Here is an 18371-nt window from a genome sequence, read left to right as displayed (position 1 = left end):
TCAGATCGTTATATCTGGGCCGGGTTCTCGCATACGGGTTATAAGTGTATACTTCTATTAAACACAGGGTAGCGATTTCAGGAGAATAGGTACGATTGTGTATGTTCAGCAACAAGTCATAACCGCTAAACGATTTTTAAAACGTTTAATAACAAAAATGCATTACATACAGTTATATACACCTATTAACATATAAACACAGAGCTTAAAAATAAAAAGGAATAAAATCAGAAAATTCTTACTTAGCTAGCTGAGCAGTCCATTTGAAGCATGAAGAAAAATAGTCCAGTTTAAAGGTAGGCATTCAGGTTAAAAGTCCTTTGTACACAACATGCGCCCGGTTCTCCTTGAGCACATGTCTGGACTTCCCTGGTCGATGGAAATTGAAGAACTGAGGAGGAGTTCCTCGCAAACACTTTTTACTGACCTGAGTTTTGGGGCGGTCACTACCTGGAAAGTAGGTGTGTTTAAGGCAGGGTTACCTCCTGGCAGTCAGGTTGCCACCCACAGACTCAGAGCAAGGAATGTACCAATTATTAATAATTTGTGTGACTCGGCCCAAGATTGGTGCATCGCAAATCCGAGACCATATTCATAAGCAGCATGCGACTCTGTATTAAACGAGGCTATACATGCCTAGTCTAACGAATTCGCTCTACGCATGCCGGATAAAGTGGTTTCTCTGCAGATTCCTGATAGCTAGAAAATTGTAATTTAGGTGACTGATAGAACTGATTTCTAGATATCAGGAAATGTAATTTTTGTCTTGCTGTGCCAAACCTATTTTGAATTATTAATAAAGTAAATGTTCCCTTTGTTTGAAGCTATGAGCTTGGAGGGAAATTTGAATCTCAACCAGTTTGAGTTGGTTTGGTGGAGATGAGCTGAGTGACCAAATGGCCTCTGCCCAGGGAAGCTAGCCACTTGTGAAATTCTTTCCTGACACAGGATGTGGGGGAGGGCTGCTGCTCTCAGTAAGAGAGAGGGAAATTGACATCTATTGTGCATTTACCCAGGACTGACAGGAACTGTGCACGACCATGCGAAAATCGATGGCGATTTTGCGCACGACTTTCCGTAATATTCGTCACAATGTCATCCCCGGAAAATAAGACCTAGCTTATATTTTGAGCATTCTCGAAATATAAGCAATCCCCCGAAAATAATACCTAGTGTAAATGGGATGCTGTGTGTATGGGAAGGTGTGTGTTCTCTTACTGCACCTCCCTTGTGGCTGCGTCACTCTCCATTCCTTGTAACTTCTCCGGTGTAGTGGCGGCATAGTATTAAAGCTGTGAGGGCGCCCAGCTGATGCGTCCCAGGTGCACACTGATTATGACAAGAGGGGAGCGCCAGTGCAAAGCCGACCTAGCGTACTGCGTACAGTATCAACGTGAGGGTCAAAGTGCGACCTCACAGCTTTAATACTATGCTGCCGCATACACCGGAGAAGTTACAAGGAACGGAGTGGGACGCAGCCACAAGGGAGGTGCAGTAAGAGACCACACACCTCCTCATACACATAGTGTCTACCCCTCTCCTTAGAGTAATCCCCTCCCACCTGAAAATAAAGGAATACTTACCTACTGGGAAAGACAGTAGTAAGTCATATTTATAATCTGAAGGATTTATTTTATTGTACAACCTTGGCAACATTCAAATGCCTTAAGATTGCTGTTTCTGTTGCTAAAATAATATTAGCGATAATCAGCTCGATTCGCTACACTGAGTTAAAGAACAACTTGCGAGCGGTATGCATGCTTTGTGCGGTCGAGCTGCGTAGTGTGCCTTAGTTACGCGCCCTGTTTACATAGTAACCCGTGCGCCTTTAAATGCCAAGTGCTGTAAAGTATTGCGACCGCAATACTTCACTACCGCGGCCGATACTATGTTAATTAACGTAGTAGCGGCAGCGCTAGTGAAGTGTCCACTTCCATTTTGACTCTCTCTTACCTGTAATATTTTGGACAAAACGAAAGCACAGTTGCCGTACTATTTTAACGAATGGACAGCACCACCAGATGTGTAGCTGTGTAACTTTTTGAGAGAAATTCCTTCAACATCCTACACAGATGATTCCCTAGTGGTGTAACACCACCTCATGAACAGTTTCTGAGCCAGCTCTCTGCGGTTTACACACTGAGGTAGGTTGCTAAAGAATAGATGGTATTCACCCATTTTAAATATGAACAAATGTTTGCCAATCTTTATAGTAATATTACTTCCAGGTCAGGAGGTAGTGACTCACTGCAGGGTCGCTTTTAAGGGGACCTGAACTCTTGCACAGGAAACAAGGAAAACATAGAGCACCCTGTATGTATTTAGAGAGTTTAGCCTGTCCAATTCCCCCTCATCTGTGACTAATCACAAGTGTAATTTGATCCCCCAGCTGTGTCAGCTGGCTGATTTGACAGAGCAGCTAATATGTAAACACATGATGTTAATTAACGCTATGTCTACTTCCATGAAAGCAGAAAGTAGACACACTGCAGATTTATTGCAGGATTTGTATCAACGGTAACAAGGAAATGTTTTTTCATAAAAGATTATTATGCTGTTGCTTATCTTTTAGAGCAGAGAGGAAGTTCTGAGTGCAGGTTCGCTTTTACAATTGCTACTGCACTGACTTTGCTCTGAGGTGGGCTGCTTTCTTTCATTTCTATGCTGTTCTACATCTTCTTTAACCTAAAATGTCATCTTATTGATTGTATGTAATAAATGTCAAGCCTCTGACTTCCCCTGCAGGTTTGGAATGTTTTATTTGTGAACGTACTTGGCGTATGTTTTACCTGAAGCAACCTTTGTAGTAAGTCTGCTAGTTGTTGTGTCCTTAAAAGGTAGTTTATCCAAAAATGTTATACTTTGCACTGAAGCAAACTCTGGCTTCTTACATATTTCAGAGATTTCTGCCAAACTCTTCTGTCAGATTTACCGTATTTATTCCTCACCCACCACAGCATCTCATTCCTTCTCACCAAATTCTCTACAACAGAACGTGAGTCCACCAATAAACCCCAATAATTAAAACCACACTTGGAATAGGTGGGATTTTGGCCCCTTTCACACCACGTGCATTGTGCTAACGCGTGCACTGAATGTAAATGGTATCATCCTGGTTTAAAACTTCTTGCTTTTAATGTAACACATATGTGTCTTTGTTGTGGGTCCATGGCAGGTCTGGTGCGGATGTGTAACATTCAGTTGATGAATGGCATCACATTCCATTGTCTGGAAAGACGCACATTGCTGTATTGTAATATAGAGGACACAAGCTCAGCAGACATGAGTGAAATGTGAGTGAGAAGTTCTAGTCATAGGAAAGCATGGGCGTCTACAGGTTGCTTATTGTGTGTCTGATCTGTGCTATGTTATACTGCAGTGAGCTCTTTAGATCTCTTCAGGTTCTTTAGACAGAGAGCTTTCTGCTTTGATCCATGAGTGAATCAGTCTGCTGTACTGTACCTATGAGATTCTGTGTAAGTAACCTGCACGCCTGGTCCGCCCATGATGCCAAGTGAGGCAACTTCCTCAAGTGGCAGAAGTCTGGGGGCAGCACCAGGCGGAAACAGGAAGTGAAGAGAGTGCCTGGCCAACCTATACTGGGGGCAACTGTACTTGGCTAACCTATACTGGGGGCAACTGTACCTGGCTAACCTATACTGGGGCAACTGTATCTAGCTACCAATACTGGGGGCAGCTATGCCTGGCTAGCTACCTATTACTGAGGTTGTTTTTTGGGGGGCTCACCGCAGCTATAACGTGCGGTGCAAATTGTCGGGTGCTGTGCGATCATTACAATTCAGGGAGGGGGGGGGGGGAGGTTGCATCCTCACAAGTTTGCCTCGGGCAGCAAAAAGTCTAGAACTGGCCCTGATTACCTGACTAAAGTGCCTTGCCCTCCTGTTGTACCTAATTTGTGTTTCTTGTTTGCCACCTAGGAAGACGCAAAGGACTTGATTTATTAAAGGACAACTAAAGTGAGAGGAATCTGGAGGCCGCCATATTTATACATTACTAACCTCCTGAGCATTACGCCGCTCAGGAGGTTTTGTTACTTTTTGCCCCCATAATAAAATCATTTTCTCACATGGCTGCAAACCCTGTAGCTAGCACTAGGCTAGCTAGTAAAGGTGTCCAGCACCTCCCGATCCCCCAATCCAGCCAGTTTATACATTACCCAACCTGGATCCAGCAATCAGCGCAGCCTCCCCGCACAGCTAATTATGGGGGACTCCTGGGGCCAGAGAGCGGTATGCCCAACAAAGTGTCGGCCATACCGCTAAGGAGGTTAAATAATTCCATCTGCCTGGCATCCTTCTAATCTTTCATGATGCATCAATAGTGTCTGAATCACACACCTGAAACAAGCATGCGGCAAATGCAGTTGAACTTAACCACTTGATGACCCACCCTTTACCCCCCCCCTTAAGGACCAGCACTGTTTTTAGTGATCTGTGCTGGGTGGGCTCTGCAGCCCCCAGCACAGATCAGGGTGCAGGCAGAGCGACCAGATCGCCCCCCTTTCCCCCCCCCCCCATGGGGATGATGTGCGTGGGGGGTCTGATCGCTCCTGCCTGCCTGAGGTTTGCAGGGTGGGGGGGCACCTCAAAGCCCCCCTCCGCAGCGAAATTCCCCCCTACCTTTCCCCCCTGGTGATACGGGCTGCACAGGACGCTATCCGTATGAGTGTGTGGTCAGCAAGTGGTTAAAGTGTACCTGAGACATTATAAAGGGCTGTATTTATACATACCTGGGCCTTCTCCAGCCCCGTATGGACCATGGGCTCCCCCGCCATCTTCCCGGCTGTGCGTGGCCCCATTGCGCTCCCATCATCGAGAGCATTCTGCACATGTGCAGTACAGTGCAACTGGGGGTGATGGAAGAAAGAGACTGGGCAGCGGAGCAGAGGATCAGAGTTGCCTGGGAGGACAGTGAGGCAACTCTCAGTCCACAGGGGGCTGGAGAAAGCCCCAGGTCAGTATAAATGCTGCCCTTTATATAGTTTCAAACATTTATTTAGTATCAAACATCTGATCTGCATACTTGTTCAGGGTCTATGACTAAAAGTATTAGAGGCAGAGGATGAGCACAGGATGTTAACCCTATGTCTGCTTCCATGAAAGCAGGAAGTAGACACATTTATTGCAGGATTTGTATCAGCTGTAACAAAGAAATTTGTTTTTTAAATGTTATTATGCTGTTGCATATCTTTTAAAGCAGAGAGGGAGTTCTGAGTTCAGGTACGCTCGTACACACGTTTGACTAAAGTTGACTGAGGGGGTCAATAACAACCACCTCAGCCAATAATCAGGCATGGGAACAGAGGCTAGAGACCCACCGCCTGGCATAGCAACACAGCGTGTCATCAGCTGCACAGCTGACCACCTCCGTGTAGCCCAGCAACGTCGTGCCTTTATAGCTTCTGACTTTTGATTCTTAGACCATTTGATGTTTATGTTTAGCATGCTTAGCTCCATGTTTGGTGTCAAATGCTAGCGCACAAAATACATGCTGGTTTGTCTTCTTGAAGCATGAACACATTTTCACTTTCCCATCTCTTTTCCTTTTTCATCAACTCCATCATCCCTTTTTGGACATTTTGAGATTGGATGTCAAAATTGAAGTGTATTATGGGAGATGTTGTTTATGGACAGGGTAAATATAAGCAGAATGGGCTTGTTCTTTGGTAGTGGTTTAGCGATGGGGTTATATCAATCAAACACCAGGTGCTCAATGGCAAGGATTGCCGGATTTTGAGAATACTGCACAACATATTATCAACTTGCATATCTGTACCTACAAGCCTTGCAGAAAGTAATCTGCATGATTGAGTATGTTTACTCATAAAAAAGAAATATAGTTTAAGTTTTACCTGGTGAGATGAACCACTAAACAACATCAGGGGCCAGCTATACTTGCGCTAGAGACTTGTCCAAGATGATTCTGAATGGCCATCACAGCTGAAGATTCTTTAGTGTCAGTATGGGGGTTACACACACACACACACACACACACACACACACACACACACACACACACACACACACACACTTTAACCTGCAGGGTCAGAGCTTGATCCCGTGGGCGATAGCTCGGGGCTCAGTGCTTGTTGTGTCACTAGCAGGCCTGTGATGTGTTGTGATGCTATAGAGGAGGAGGTGGCAGAGCAGCTTGGAGCGGGCGTGGTGAGTAGGGGAACAATGGGCTTGGCTCGCACTCTGCTGAGAAATCTGGCACTACAGATCTCTGGCTGACAATGAGGCCACCTTGCAAACACAGATTCTTGGCAGAGAGATAGCCCCAACTGGGCTCCTCGGCCAAGAAGCTTCTAGCATGTGTATGAGGCTATAGTCAAAGACATAACTAGATAGATAGCTTGACTGCCCAAATATAATGCAGCTACCTTGTAGAACAATGCAATGGCTGGACTTTACCTTACTTATCTTTGTTATCACAGTAGGAACTGCAAAAACAGCTACTGAAAGTACCTATACACTCACAAAACAACACAAACTTTTCAGAGAAAGAAAACGCAGCTTTGTGATCTTTCAAAGTGGATTTTTAACAAAGAAAAAGCAGAGTTGAAAATAGAATACCAATAACTGAAATAACTTGTGGATTCTTCCCGGTATTTACTTCACAGTGTTGTACTTGTCATTTGACAGATGCAGAATGAGCTGGAGAATCAAAGGCAGAAGTTCCTACAGAAGCTTGAAGTAACAGAGCGGAGGTTACGTGAAGAAGGAAACATGGAAGTCGAGATCGAGAGACAGAAACATAGTGAACTTATAAGTGTGCTCCAGAACAAGTACAAGGAACTGGAAGCAAAGGTTGGTTATCAGCTGTGCCAAACACAGAAAGGTTTTATGGGTTCCCTTTTGTGGTAAACCACATCACATCTTTTACCACTGGAGGTTCACCAAAGATGGCAGTCAAGGTGACCTTGAATAATTTACCTTGTCACAGCCTCAGCCTCTTACAGATAACTAGGCAAGAAAAAAATCACCACCTTAAAGGACTACTGTAACATCCTAAAAATAAAACTACATACTCACCTAAGAGGAGGGAAACTACATACTTGCCTAAGAGGAGGGAAGGCTCTGGATCCCTTAGTGACCTGAGTTCTAAGCAAGAGTTTGAATTGTGACTTGGAAGCAGGGCTGGTTTACCATAAGGTACGGTAGGAACAAGCCTACAGGTGCCTGAAGATGAAAAGGCAGCTCACTCCTCTCCCCGAGAGCCTCTCTAACTCCCACCTTATGCAGAGTCCTGATGAAAGTGTAATTGAGAGGTTTACTCACCCTGCTCTCAGCATTCCACTGACGATATCTCCCTTCACTCAGGGGCACTTCTAGCTACTTAATACGGAGGTTCCTCTAACTACCTAATACTAAGAGGCACCTATAGCTACTTATATTAAGGATACTTCTGGCTACCTAATACTAATGGGCACCTGTAGCTACCTATAACGGGCAAGGGAAGTGAGGGAGAATTGACCTCTGGGGACAGCCAGCACACTTGTGCACCAGTTTGGTGGAGGTTTGCAGGTTCATGGAGGGTGAAGTCTAAGGTGCTAGGATATCTGTGCCTATTGGCTCCTGTGAGGTAAATCCAGGCCTGCTTGGGAGTGTCCCAACTCTAGTTCCACATCTTTGAGTGCTGCTGTGTTAATTTACTTATGATTAAATGAAGATACCTAAAGCCTCATTCACACACATACAAGAACTGTTGCCTGGCAGGGTTCGGGACTTGATCCTTTGGGCACCTGTTCAGGACCAATGCAGAATAGACACATCACTAGCCTGCATCCATCTTTGGCAGATAGTCAGATTCAACCATAAGATAGATTCCTCTCTGACCAAATCTGATCACAGAGGGATCTTTTGCTGCCAGTGTAGTGCACACAGATTTGTAATAGATCGAGCAGCCACATTGCAGCATCAGTCTCTAGAAGATGCAGTCGTTATGATCAAATTTGACAGATAGCAATGCCACAAATTGAGTAACGTATGGGCACCTTAACTTGTTTACTTGTCAATTCCATTCCCAATTTTCTATAATCTTTGTACAGTGGCAGAGAAGGAAACACTTTGTCTCATGTTTTATTTCTCTCTTCACACACTGCGGGCTTCATTTAAGAAATACGAAGGTTAGAGCTGACACCACACAGCAAACAATTTGAAGCTTTCTCCAATTGTTATTTTCCACAGTTAGTTTCAGATTGCAAAAAAGACAGAATATTATTATTTCAGACACTTTGTTAAGCGTTCCAGTGTGAGAACATTGGGAATAACCAGGACACAGTAGGAACCGTAGAATAGTGCTATCTAAGGTCAGTATATTATTTCTTGGCAGGACGGCCTTGAGAAAGATTGCTGGTCATTCTAAGATATATAAGCGAGCTAAGAGTAAACAGTAGTATGATTTAAAGTGTGTCACATGTAATAAATGGCACTGCAGAGCCAGATCATAAAAGAACAATAAGCACAAGTAAAGATGGATAAGCGCCAATGGGAACAGGATGCAAGAATCTACATCACCCATTTTTCATTGCCATCTGATATAAACAGATTGTAAACCAGCGTCACCATGTATACAGTTCTGGACAGGAGGAAGCCAGACGGCTATAGATGAGCAATCATAAATATAATGATGAGCTCTTCCTTTACTTGGCCAGGCTCTCGGAAAGCTAATACAAGGCATATGAGAATGTGTTAAATACTGTAGAAACATTGTTTATGTTTTTTTAGCCTTCTTTCTGGTAATACTGACCTCCCCAACAAGGTCCATGGTCCTCCTTTTATTTGTGCTAAACCTCTTCCTCTGTGGAGCTTCAGTAAGTGTCCACTGCATCTTCAGGTCTGCCAATCCCAGTTCTTCTGGTCCCCAGAAAGGTAACTGGGTAGCAGAACTGTCGAGCAAAACCAACAACCTTACCTTACAACACAGCTAATTACTGGAAGGGGCGGGATATGGTGAACACTATAGATAGTCAATGGGGTGCTAATACGGCAATTCTGGCAGAAAATGAGGATGCAAGATGTCCGCAGGGAGTGGAACAGCTGAGAAGGGAGACTTTTCTGACTGCAGCAGTACTATTTATTGCAGTGATCAGATTGGTAATCCCATCCCTGATTGGCCAGAATTCAGTGCCTAGGAGTTTTGATGTGTAAAAAGAACCTTTGTCCTTATTCTGCAGACTAATGAATAGGCTAATGTTTAGGATTTCTCATCACCTGAGTCTTATAAAGAGATATAAACTATTATAAACTAGAGCAATGTTGGAGGCACATTCTTATTGCTGTTCATACTATAACACTAGGTCCGCCATGTCACCCTCCCCCACCATAACAGTGTGGCCACTATATCACGCTGCCTCTATAACAATGCAGCAGCTTCATCACTGTTACTTCTTCCCATCCATAACTGTGTGGCCACATGTCACATGCCCTTCCCCCCATAACTAGAGCGGCCACCATGCCACCCTACTATCACCCATTTTTCATATCTATAACAGTGTAGTCACCCTTTTCCCAACACCCCCCCCCCCCCCCATAGTAGCACAGTAGTTGTGGAAGAGTGCTTTCCCCTTCCTTTCACTGCAGCCCTCACTCCATATTATACTTCTCTTGTGCATGTGACAATACCTGTATGGAAGAGGCTGCATTGAAGCATTCTTCCACAACTCACTGCTGCGCTACTCTGCCCGACTGGGTAAGGAACATGTGTAGCTAACAGAAAAAGAGGAGAGTCCAAATGCTCTAAGCCAGGGCTTCCCAACCCTGTCCTCAAGTACCAACAGTGCATGTTTTGCAGAAAAACACAAACATGCACAGGTGAGGTATTTAGTGTCTCAGCAGATCTGATTAACTACCTCTGTGGATTTCTACAAAACATGCACTGTTGGTGGTACTTGAGGACAGGGTTGAAAAGCCCTGCTCTAAGCTAACCCCCTGAAGGACTCACCAGTGCAGGACCAAGTTAGCCAAACCCACAGGAACATGTATTAGAGGGTCTGCAAGGCTCAGATGAGTACTAAAACCGGTAACTTTATTTCTTCATATGGACACCAGGTAGCAAGTTTTTGGGCTTACAATCTGTTCTTAGTTATATCTAAGACTAAGTGCCGATTGTAAGCCTGGTACGTGTCAGTTGCTTTCTTTTGCTATTCTGTGTCTGTTTGAAGAAAGGAAGTTACAGGTTTTAGTACTCATCTTGCAGACCCTCTTCTTGTACATATAACTAACGGGATTGCAATTGAAGGGGCCCTAATTGGCCCTTGGCCACCCACCCCTATACTTGGTGGTTCTTCTCTATCAGCAGTTAACCTTTGTGTTCCTCTAGTGTTCCTAAATATGTTACAATACATTTTGATGTTCTACAACAGTAAAAACAACATGTGCTTAGACTAATTCTCAACTGTATATCTTTAGTTCTAGGATTTGGATTTTTGCTGTTTACTGACATATCAAAGTGATATTTTGATATATATCTATATATTATTTATTGAACTATGGTTAATTTACAACTCCATTGCTTGTTGTATTTTACGGTTTTCCTTCATATTTTATTTTCTGCACATTTATGAAATGTGTCATTCATAAATCATCAAAGCTTTGTAGTATAAATAGTGTACTTAGCAGCCGTTTATGGTGTTCCTTTCCCCCACACTGCTCTAGTTTCCTGTCCATATGACTTCACAGCTTCTTATCTTCATTTACAGCTGTTTGAAGAGCTTTCTCAGTGTCCATATTAAATCTTGTCAAAGCTCTGAACACAGTTATAACTGACTACAGGTGGTGACACAGTGACTGAAGGTGCGAACGTGTCTTTCTCCTGAGTGTGGGATGTGACTGGGTGATTTTATTGACATGCTTGTTAAAGTAAACCGTCGATTTTCTTCATCAAACATAGAAAAGTCTGGAGTACATAGAGCATACCTACTGCCTGCTACAAACGTGCTCAAGGCTATATTAAAGCAAAGTTTGGCCTAGAGCAATCTGCCTCTGGTTACAATGCAGAATGCAGCATAGAGTTCCTCCTCAGGCCCTCTCTCCATCTACTGCCACTGGTGTCCATACTTGTGTAGAATGCAGCAGAATGCTTCAACTCCTACACATTCTTCCCCTGTTGGTGCTAGTGATCTCCCTATGATGTTTCTCCTAATGCAGAGACACTTGGACAGGTAATGTATAGTTTCCTGCGCTTTACAGTTGTGTTCAAAATTATTCAACCCCCAATGCTGTAAAGTGTTTTAGGGAATTTAGTGTGCAATTGTTATTGTGTTCAGAATGAAATCTTACAAGGACTTTTTAAAGAACCAAATGCAACTAAAATGACATCAATTGTTTTTGTAATACAGTAATAAATTATTTTTTTTGTGTGATTTCTTCATTGACACAATTATTCAACCTCTTTAAAGACTACCACTCTTTAGAACAGAGGTTCATTCAAGTGTTTTCAATCAGGTACTGAAAACACCTGTGGATGTTAACGAGCAGCAATCAAGCATAATAAGCACCAATTAGGCAGATTTAAAATGACTGTGATACTCAGCTCCTTCTAGACATTTACTGGTGTGTTTACAAACATGGTGAACTCAAGAGAATGGTCCAGGAAGACAAGAGAAGAGGTGATTTCTCTTCACAGGAAGGGCAATGGCTATAAGAAGATTGCAAAGATGCTAAACATACCAAGAGACACCATAGGAAGCATCATTCACAAATTCAAGGCAAAGGGCACTGTTGAAACGCTACATGGTCGTGGCAGAAAGAAGATGCTGACTGCAACTGCTGTGCGCTACCTGAAGCGCAAAGTGGAGAAAAGTCCCTGTGTGACTGCTGAGGAACTGAAAAAAGATTTGTCAGATGCAGGTACTGAAGTTTCAGCTCAGACAATGAGGCGCACACTGTGTAATGAAGGCCTCCATGCCAGAACTCCCAGGCGCAACCCCTTGCTGTCTCCAAAGAATAAGAAGAGTCGACTGCAGTATGCCAAAAGTCATGTGGACAAACCACAAAAGTTTTGGGATAGTGTTCTGTTGACTGATGAAACAAAATTAGAACTGTTTGGGCCTGTGGATCAACGCTATGTTTGGAGGAGGAAGAACAAGGCCTATGAAGAAAAGAATACCTTGCCTACTGTGAAGCATGGCGGGGGGCAATCATGCTTTGGGGCTGTTTTGCTTCTGCAGGTACAGGGAAGCTTCAGCGTGTGCAAGGTACCATGTATTCTCTTCTGTACCAGGAGATATTGGATGAAAATGTGATGCAGCTCGTCACAAACCTGAGGCTTGGGAGACGTTGCACCTTTCATCAGGACAATGATCTCAAGCATACCTCCAAGTCTACTAGAGCATGGTTGCAGATTAAAGGCTGGAACATTTTGGAGTGGCCATCGCAGTCACCAGACTTAAATCCGATTGAGAACCTCTGGTGGGACAAGAAAGCAGTTGCAGCGTGCAAGCCAAAGAATGTGACTGAACTGGAGGCTTTTGCCCATGAAGAATGGGCTAAGATACCCGTAGATCGCTGCAAGACACTTGTGTCAAGCTATGCTTCACGTTTAAAAGCTGTTATAACTAAAAAAGGATGTTGTACTAAGTACTAAGAATGAATGTCACTTGGGGGTTGAATAAAACTGATAAGGATGTGAGCACAGAAAAGACATTTGTGGTTATTTCATTATAAATGTTATGTTATGTAATGTCAAACTGGCCAAAACACTCAATTTCAGTGGGGGTTGAATAATTTTGAACACAACTGTAGTTTGTTGGCATTTTCTCTTCAGTCGCCACCTCCCGCATGTTCTCTGTCAGCCGCTGGGTCTTCACTCTGTAGCCAGTGCACTCCAGGGATTGGAAACAGAGAGCGAGGCTGGACGACACTGACTGCAAAATAAAGACAGCAGCGCATGCTAGACGTGTCACAGGTAGTGGCTGAAGTGAGGAAGCTGCTAACTTGGAACTTGGGGAAAGGTAGCTTTTACACTACTCCCTTGCAAGATGCTCTCCATTTCACCTGCTTAGAGGAAAGCTTGGCTAACCAACATTTTCCTGGGATAATTTGCTCTTTCTTCAATGTTTAGCGATAAAGGCTGTCACTGTAGTTTGGTCCACAATCTATAGATGTGACTTACTGATATACTGTATATATCAATAACTTTATCATCACTTTTTAGTTTCCTTTCATCAAGGCATAGCATTTTTGGAGACTTTGGGCCATATGCAATTCACTTTTTCTCCTATGTTTTCTCCTAGGAGATAATTTTTCGTCTTCTATATAAAATAACTTTTTAGCACTCTGCAACTGAAAAAGTACTAAAAAGTATGTGAGAAAGTACTGTCAAAATTAATCTGAGTATTTTCTTGCATGCTGGTGACTTAAAGGGCATTTTACTGATAAGGTGTGACAATTTCACCTAAGAGAAAACTTAGGAGAAAAAGGGATTTGCATATGGCCCTTTGTGGTGACTACAGTGAACAAATCATTGAGGTTTGGATTCAGCATGGCTGACTGCAGTCACCTCGGCTTTAAGAGTTACCAGAACTTAATTAGCAATTTTATTTGGGCTGATAGAGTCATTAAAGGAGCACTTTTCACTTGGCTGAAACTGAGGTTGGGCAGCTTTGCTTTTTAGATTACTGGTAAGGGCTTGTTCACACCTAGAGCGTTTTCGGGATTTTTTAAAGAGAATCTGTATTGTTAATATCGCACAAAAGTAAACATACCAGTGCGTTAGTGGACATCTCCTATTCCCCTCTGTCACAATTTAGCCGCACCTCGCCGCATTAAAAGTGGTTAAAAACAGTTTTAAAAAGTTTGTTTATAAACAAACAAAATGGCCACCAAAACAGGAAGTAGGTTGATGTACAGTATGTCCACACATAGAAAATACATTCATACACAAGCAGGCTGTATACACCCTTCCTTTTGAATCTCAAGAGATCATTTGTGTGTTTATTTCCCCCTGCAGCTATCTTCCACTGAAGTGTCAGGCTGTTTCTTCCTGCAGAGTGCAGACAGCTCTGCCTGTATGTAATTCCTCAGTATGTGAAAGCCCAGCCAGCTCAGAGGAGGATTTATCCAGCTTGTAAAAGATAAGAGAGAAGCTGCCCTAATCTAAATAATACACAGGCAGTGTGCAGAGAGGGGCCTGGAGGGGGGAGATGCATCACAGAACCACAACACTGAAGAACTTGGCAGCCTCCAGACACAGGCTGACAAGTCTGACAAGAGAGAGATAAGTTGATTTATTACAGAGATGGTGATAGTAGAACGAGCTGCAGTAAGCCAGAACACATTAGAATAGCTTTTGGAACTTGTAGGATGATAAAAAACAGGATGCAATTTTTGTTACGGAGTCTCTTTAAGCGCCGGCGATTTTGAAAATCTCCCTAAAAGCGCTTTTTCAATGATTCCCTATGAGAGTGTTCACATATGAGCGGTTCGATTGCGATCCGCTTCCAAAAGCGCTGCCTGTACCATTTTATGAGTATTTTGGCTCAATGAAAGGTATAGGGAAATCGCCAAGCGCTTGAAAAAGCACTTTGTATAGCGATTTCCAGAGCGTTTTCATGAATAAATACATTGTATTAATTAATTTCTGGGTGAAAGAGTTCACTTCCTGACTGACGTCAGGAAGAGAAAAAACGAATCGCTTTGCAAAAGCGATTTTCTAAGTGCAAAGTGCTGAAAAAAAACCTCTCAATAAATCGCTCAGCGCTTGCGATAGCGATTTATAATGTGAGCATATCCTTAGTGGTATTTTAAAAATTTGCTATTTGGTCCCTTGCATTTTTTTGCGTAAAATAAAAACCATTCAGCATCAGGGCTGCTCAAATCCGGATCCAGGAGACATCCGGATAGTTCTATCCAGATATCTCCCAGTTACCTGTGCGGGGTGGGTGGGGGGGTCAATCTTACCTGTCTGACGTCTTCTTCGGTCCGTCCCTCGGCACCTCCCATGATGCGGTCCAAGCAACTATCCGGGTATCTCCCGGATCCGGATTTGAGCAGCCCTATTCAGCATAAACAATATCTGTAGTTAAGGAAATTAGGAGTAGGCAAATACTTTTTGCACTGCTGCATGCAGTAAGCTTCCTTCTGGCAGTAGGTTGATGTGAATAATTAGCCTACATATTCAAGTTGTTCAGTGCAATCCATCATGACTCAGAGTGCCAAAATGGAGAGCACCATGAAATAAAGTCATTGGATTTAAGACTAATTAGCATTATGCTTGTAAATATTATCTTTTAAATTGTGTTGTACATCAAACGTTAGCAACTTGTTTCAAAAGTTTTAAGTATTTTTTTATCTCCGATTCTCTAGTCAGTTCTCACACTCAGACTGCAAAGGGGAATGCAGACATCAAACCAACAAACGTTGATTCCGGTGATACCTTTAAAGAGACTCTGAAGTGAGTTAAAAAATCGCTTTTTAGCTTATGTTCCACATGGGCATGTTTGCCCCAGCTAAAATGCCGCTATCTCGCGGCAGAACGAGGGGTCTTTACCCCCCAAATCCCCACCCCTGCAAAATCCACTACCAACTTGGTCGTAGATTTTGCTGCTCATGGAGGCATGGCTATGAGCTGTAGCTCTGCCTCCATGCGCATCTATCAGCGGCGGATCTCCGCCTCTCCCCGACCCTCTCAGTGAAGGAAGAGGGAGAGGGGCGGGGAGAGGCGAAGATGCGCGCTGATAGACGCGCTGAGAGGCAGGGCTGCGGCCATGAGCCCTGCCTCAACAGGAAGCGATCCTCTGACACCACGGAGGGGATTTGGGGGGTAAAGACCCCTCGTTCTGCCGCGGGATATCGGCGTTTTAGCAGGGGCAAGCATGCCCATGTTCAATATAAGGTAAAAAGCGATTTTTTAACTCACTTCAGACTCTTTAATGACTAACTGTACATGGTTTATTGCAAGCTTTCCAACCGTTACGTTTCTTCTTCAGGAATTATACAGAACTGGATCAGAACCATAATGCCTAAAGGAGAAACTGAACGAGATAGGTTTCTTGATTAACAACTTAGGAGACAACAGAGTGGGTGGCAAGGGTATTTGCTTGGGCAAATTTGTTTTGTTTTTTTTAAATCTCCTGGCAGAACACATAGGGCTTGATTCACTAAGACAAATAGCATGCCTTATCAGAGTTAACACTATGAGGAGCGCTCCACTCGTCCTGCTCTGAGACCCTGCGGGTCCAATCACTTTAAAGGACATTATCCCCGCACATTGATTGGCCCAATAGGCTGCCTGTCAAGTTTCCTGTCAAGTGACAGGCAGCCTATTGGGCCAATCAAAGTGCGGGGATAATGTCCTTTAAAGTGATTGGACCTGCAGGGGCTCAGAGACGCTCCTGTGGTGATCTGTGTCAGGCCAGAAGTCATGTAAGTCTATCACAACATGCCTGTCTTTAAAAACCCGCAATTTTCAGCATTGCACATGCGCAGAAGCATATTTTAGAACTACGCTTCCGTCTCACGACATCAATTGACAACCAGGAAGTGAGCGTCACTTTCTGCTTGGCTGGAAGCTAGACCGGGGATTACCACATACAGTACTAACATGGTAATCCCCAAAGGCCTAGTTTTGGCGGTGTGGTGCGGCCGTTGCACCACCAATCTGCAGTGTAAAGCCGGACTCAGGCAACTGGCAATGTTTAAATGGAAATAAATATGGCAGCCTCAGTATCTCTTGCAGCACAGGGTCCCTTTTAACTCATGTCTCAGTAGTGCAAGATAGGCTTAGGGAAATTAGTATAGCTACTACATAAAGGAGACAGAGGTATGTGTTCAGACCAAGCAAGCAACTGTCTTAAAATTGGGTGGAGCAGAGATACACAGACAGCTTCCTCCGAATTTGGCTACCAACCAGGTGGATGCCCACAGTTCTCCCCCCCCCCCCCCCCTTCCAGGAAATACTCCCCACCTTATTGTGAATTGCATCAAACTGCAAAAGTATGAAAACTGCATGACTTGGGAGCGCCAGCACTGGGGCGAGGGGGAGTGCAGGCAGTCCCCCTCCTGGGAGCTCCTCCACCAAGGGGAACCATCCACACAACCCCCACACAAACACCACCACCATGAAGGTAGAAGTCGTATGACTACTACACAAATTATAAGACAGGTGCTTGCTTGGTCCAAGCACACACCTCAAAATAGATTGCATCTCAACAGGAGCACCTGTGTAGGCCTCCTATGCCCCCAAGAAAGGGGAGCAGCACTAGCAATCTTTCGCTGCCTGGAAGCGCCGCAACTGTGTGGGGCTATAGCAGGAGTAGTTTATTTAAGTCCTGCATATTCTGGCAAGCAGATGCAATTTGCACATGCTGTGCCTTTAAATTTGATCAGTTGACATTTGGGCAGCCATTATAAGACAGGCATTGCTTGGTTCGAGCACATACTTCTGTTTCTCTTATACAGTGGAAATAAGAATGGGAAATAAGAAAGTATCAATCCCTGCACTGTATGAAGGCTTCTGTAAACAAGTCCTAACTCTGATTTTTGGGAGTGTTTGGGGCTATTCAGAAAAAGTTGCAGTCCAAATTAACCAAACACAGTTCCTCAGTCATTTACGTAATTACTGTTGTGTTGCTTTTGCTTACTATTCCTTCTATATTATTAATGGTCCTTTGGCTACTTTCTAATATTTTGCTTATTACTAAGTATTGGATCTTAAAATAATGTATACAGTTTCCATCCATATTTTGCAGATCCCAACAATGATATCTAAAGAATGTGCAGAACTACAGGCTGAAATGGATATGTTAGAAAAAAGGTTACAAGAAACTCAATCGAGACTTACAGAGAAAAATCAAGCCAAAGACTCTGAAATGACACAATTAAAAAGAATTATTTCTGAGCTGGAGCTCCGACTGAAAAGAGAACATGAGCTCAATACTTCTTCTACGGAGGAATTGATGAAAGACATTCACACAAAGGCTGCTCACCTGTCAGAAATGAGCCAAAACCTTGCAGAGTCAAGACAGCAGCTGGAGCAAGTGACACAAGAAGTAAGATGCTGCAAGATGCTGGATTCATTAGGGAGTATAATTTATCTGTACAGTTTTATTGGAGGAACAATCCTGCAATGAAAGTCTTGGGCTACTTTCACGTTTACCACGTTTCTTAGCATCGTGGTACTCTCCCTGCTGCAGCTCGTCGCGAGGGCAATGTAAGTCTATGGAGATGCAGTACGACCAAAGTAGCAAAATCAACGCAAGGCCGCTGCAAACTCTGCAGTGTGTTGCCGCATGATCTGTGCTTACCCTACAGATTATGCAGCAATGCAAGTCTATGGAGACGCAGCAAGTGTGCACAAATGATTGTGGTTGCGGCGTGCATACTTAGAGCGATGGTAATCCAGTGACT

General features: G+C 43.7%; 1 protein-coding gene across 3 annotated transcripts in view; it reads left to right on the top strand.

The window, feature by feature from the left end:
* The window catches only part of LEKR1 (leucine, glutamate and lysine rich 1), a 319504-nt gene that overhangs the window by 207229 nt on the left and 93904 nt on the right, over nucleotides 1-18371 (top strand). For 2 of the 3 annotated variants that reach the window (XM_068280847.1, XM_068280848.1), the window contains exon 11: nucleotides 6666-6830. In XM_068280847.1, coding sequence (XP_068136948.1) covers nucleotides 6666-6830 — 165 coding nt within the window. Of the gene's footprint in view, nucleotides 1-6665; nucleotides 6831-17713; nucleotides 18014-18371 lie in introns of all 3 variants that reach the window. The other variant, XM_068280846.1, reaches the window with a different exon arrangement.

This window comes from Hyperolius riggenbachi, chromosome 4 (assembly GCF_040937935.1).
Source record: "Hyperolius riggenbachi isolate aHypRig1 chromosome 4, aHypRig1.pri, whole genome shotgun sequence".
In the NCBI taxonomy this organism is placed as follows: Eukaryota; Metazoa; Chordata; class Amphibia; order Anura; family Hyperoliidae; genus Hyperolius; species Hyperolius riggenbachi.
The sequence above is the reverse complement of the archived record's forward strand: the minus strand, read 5'-3'. Positions and strand labels throughout refer to the sequence as shown.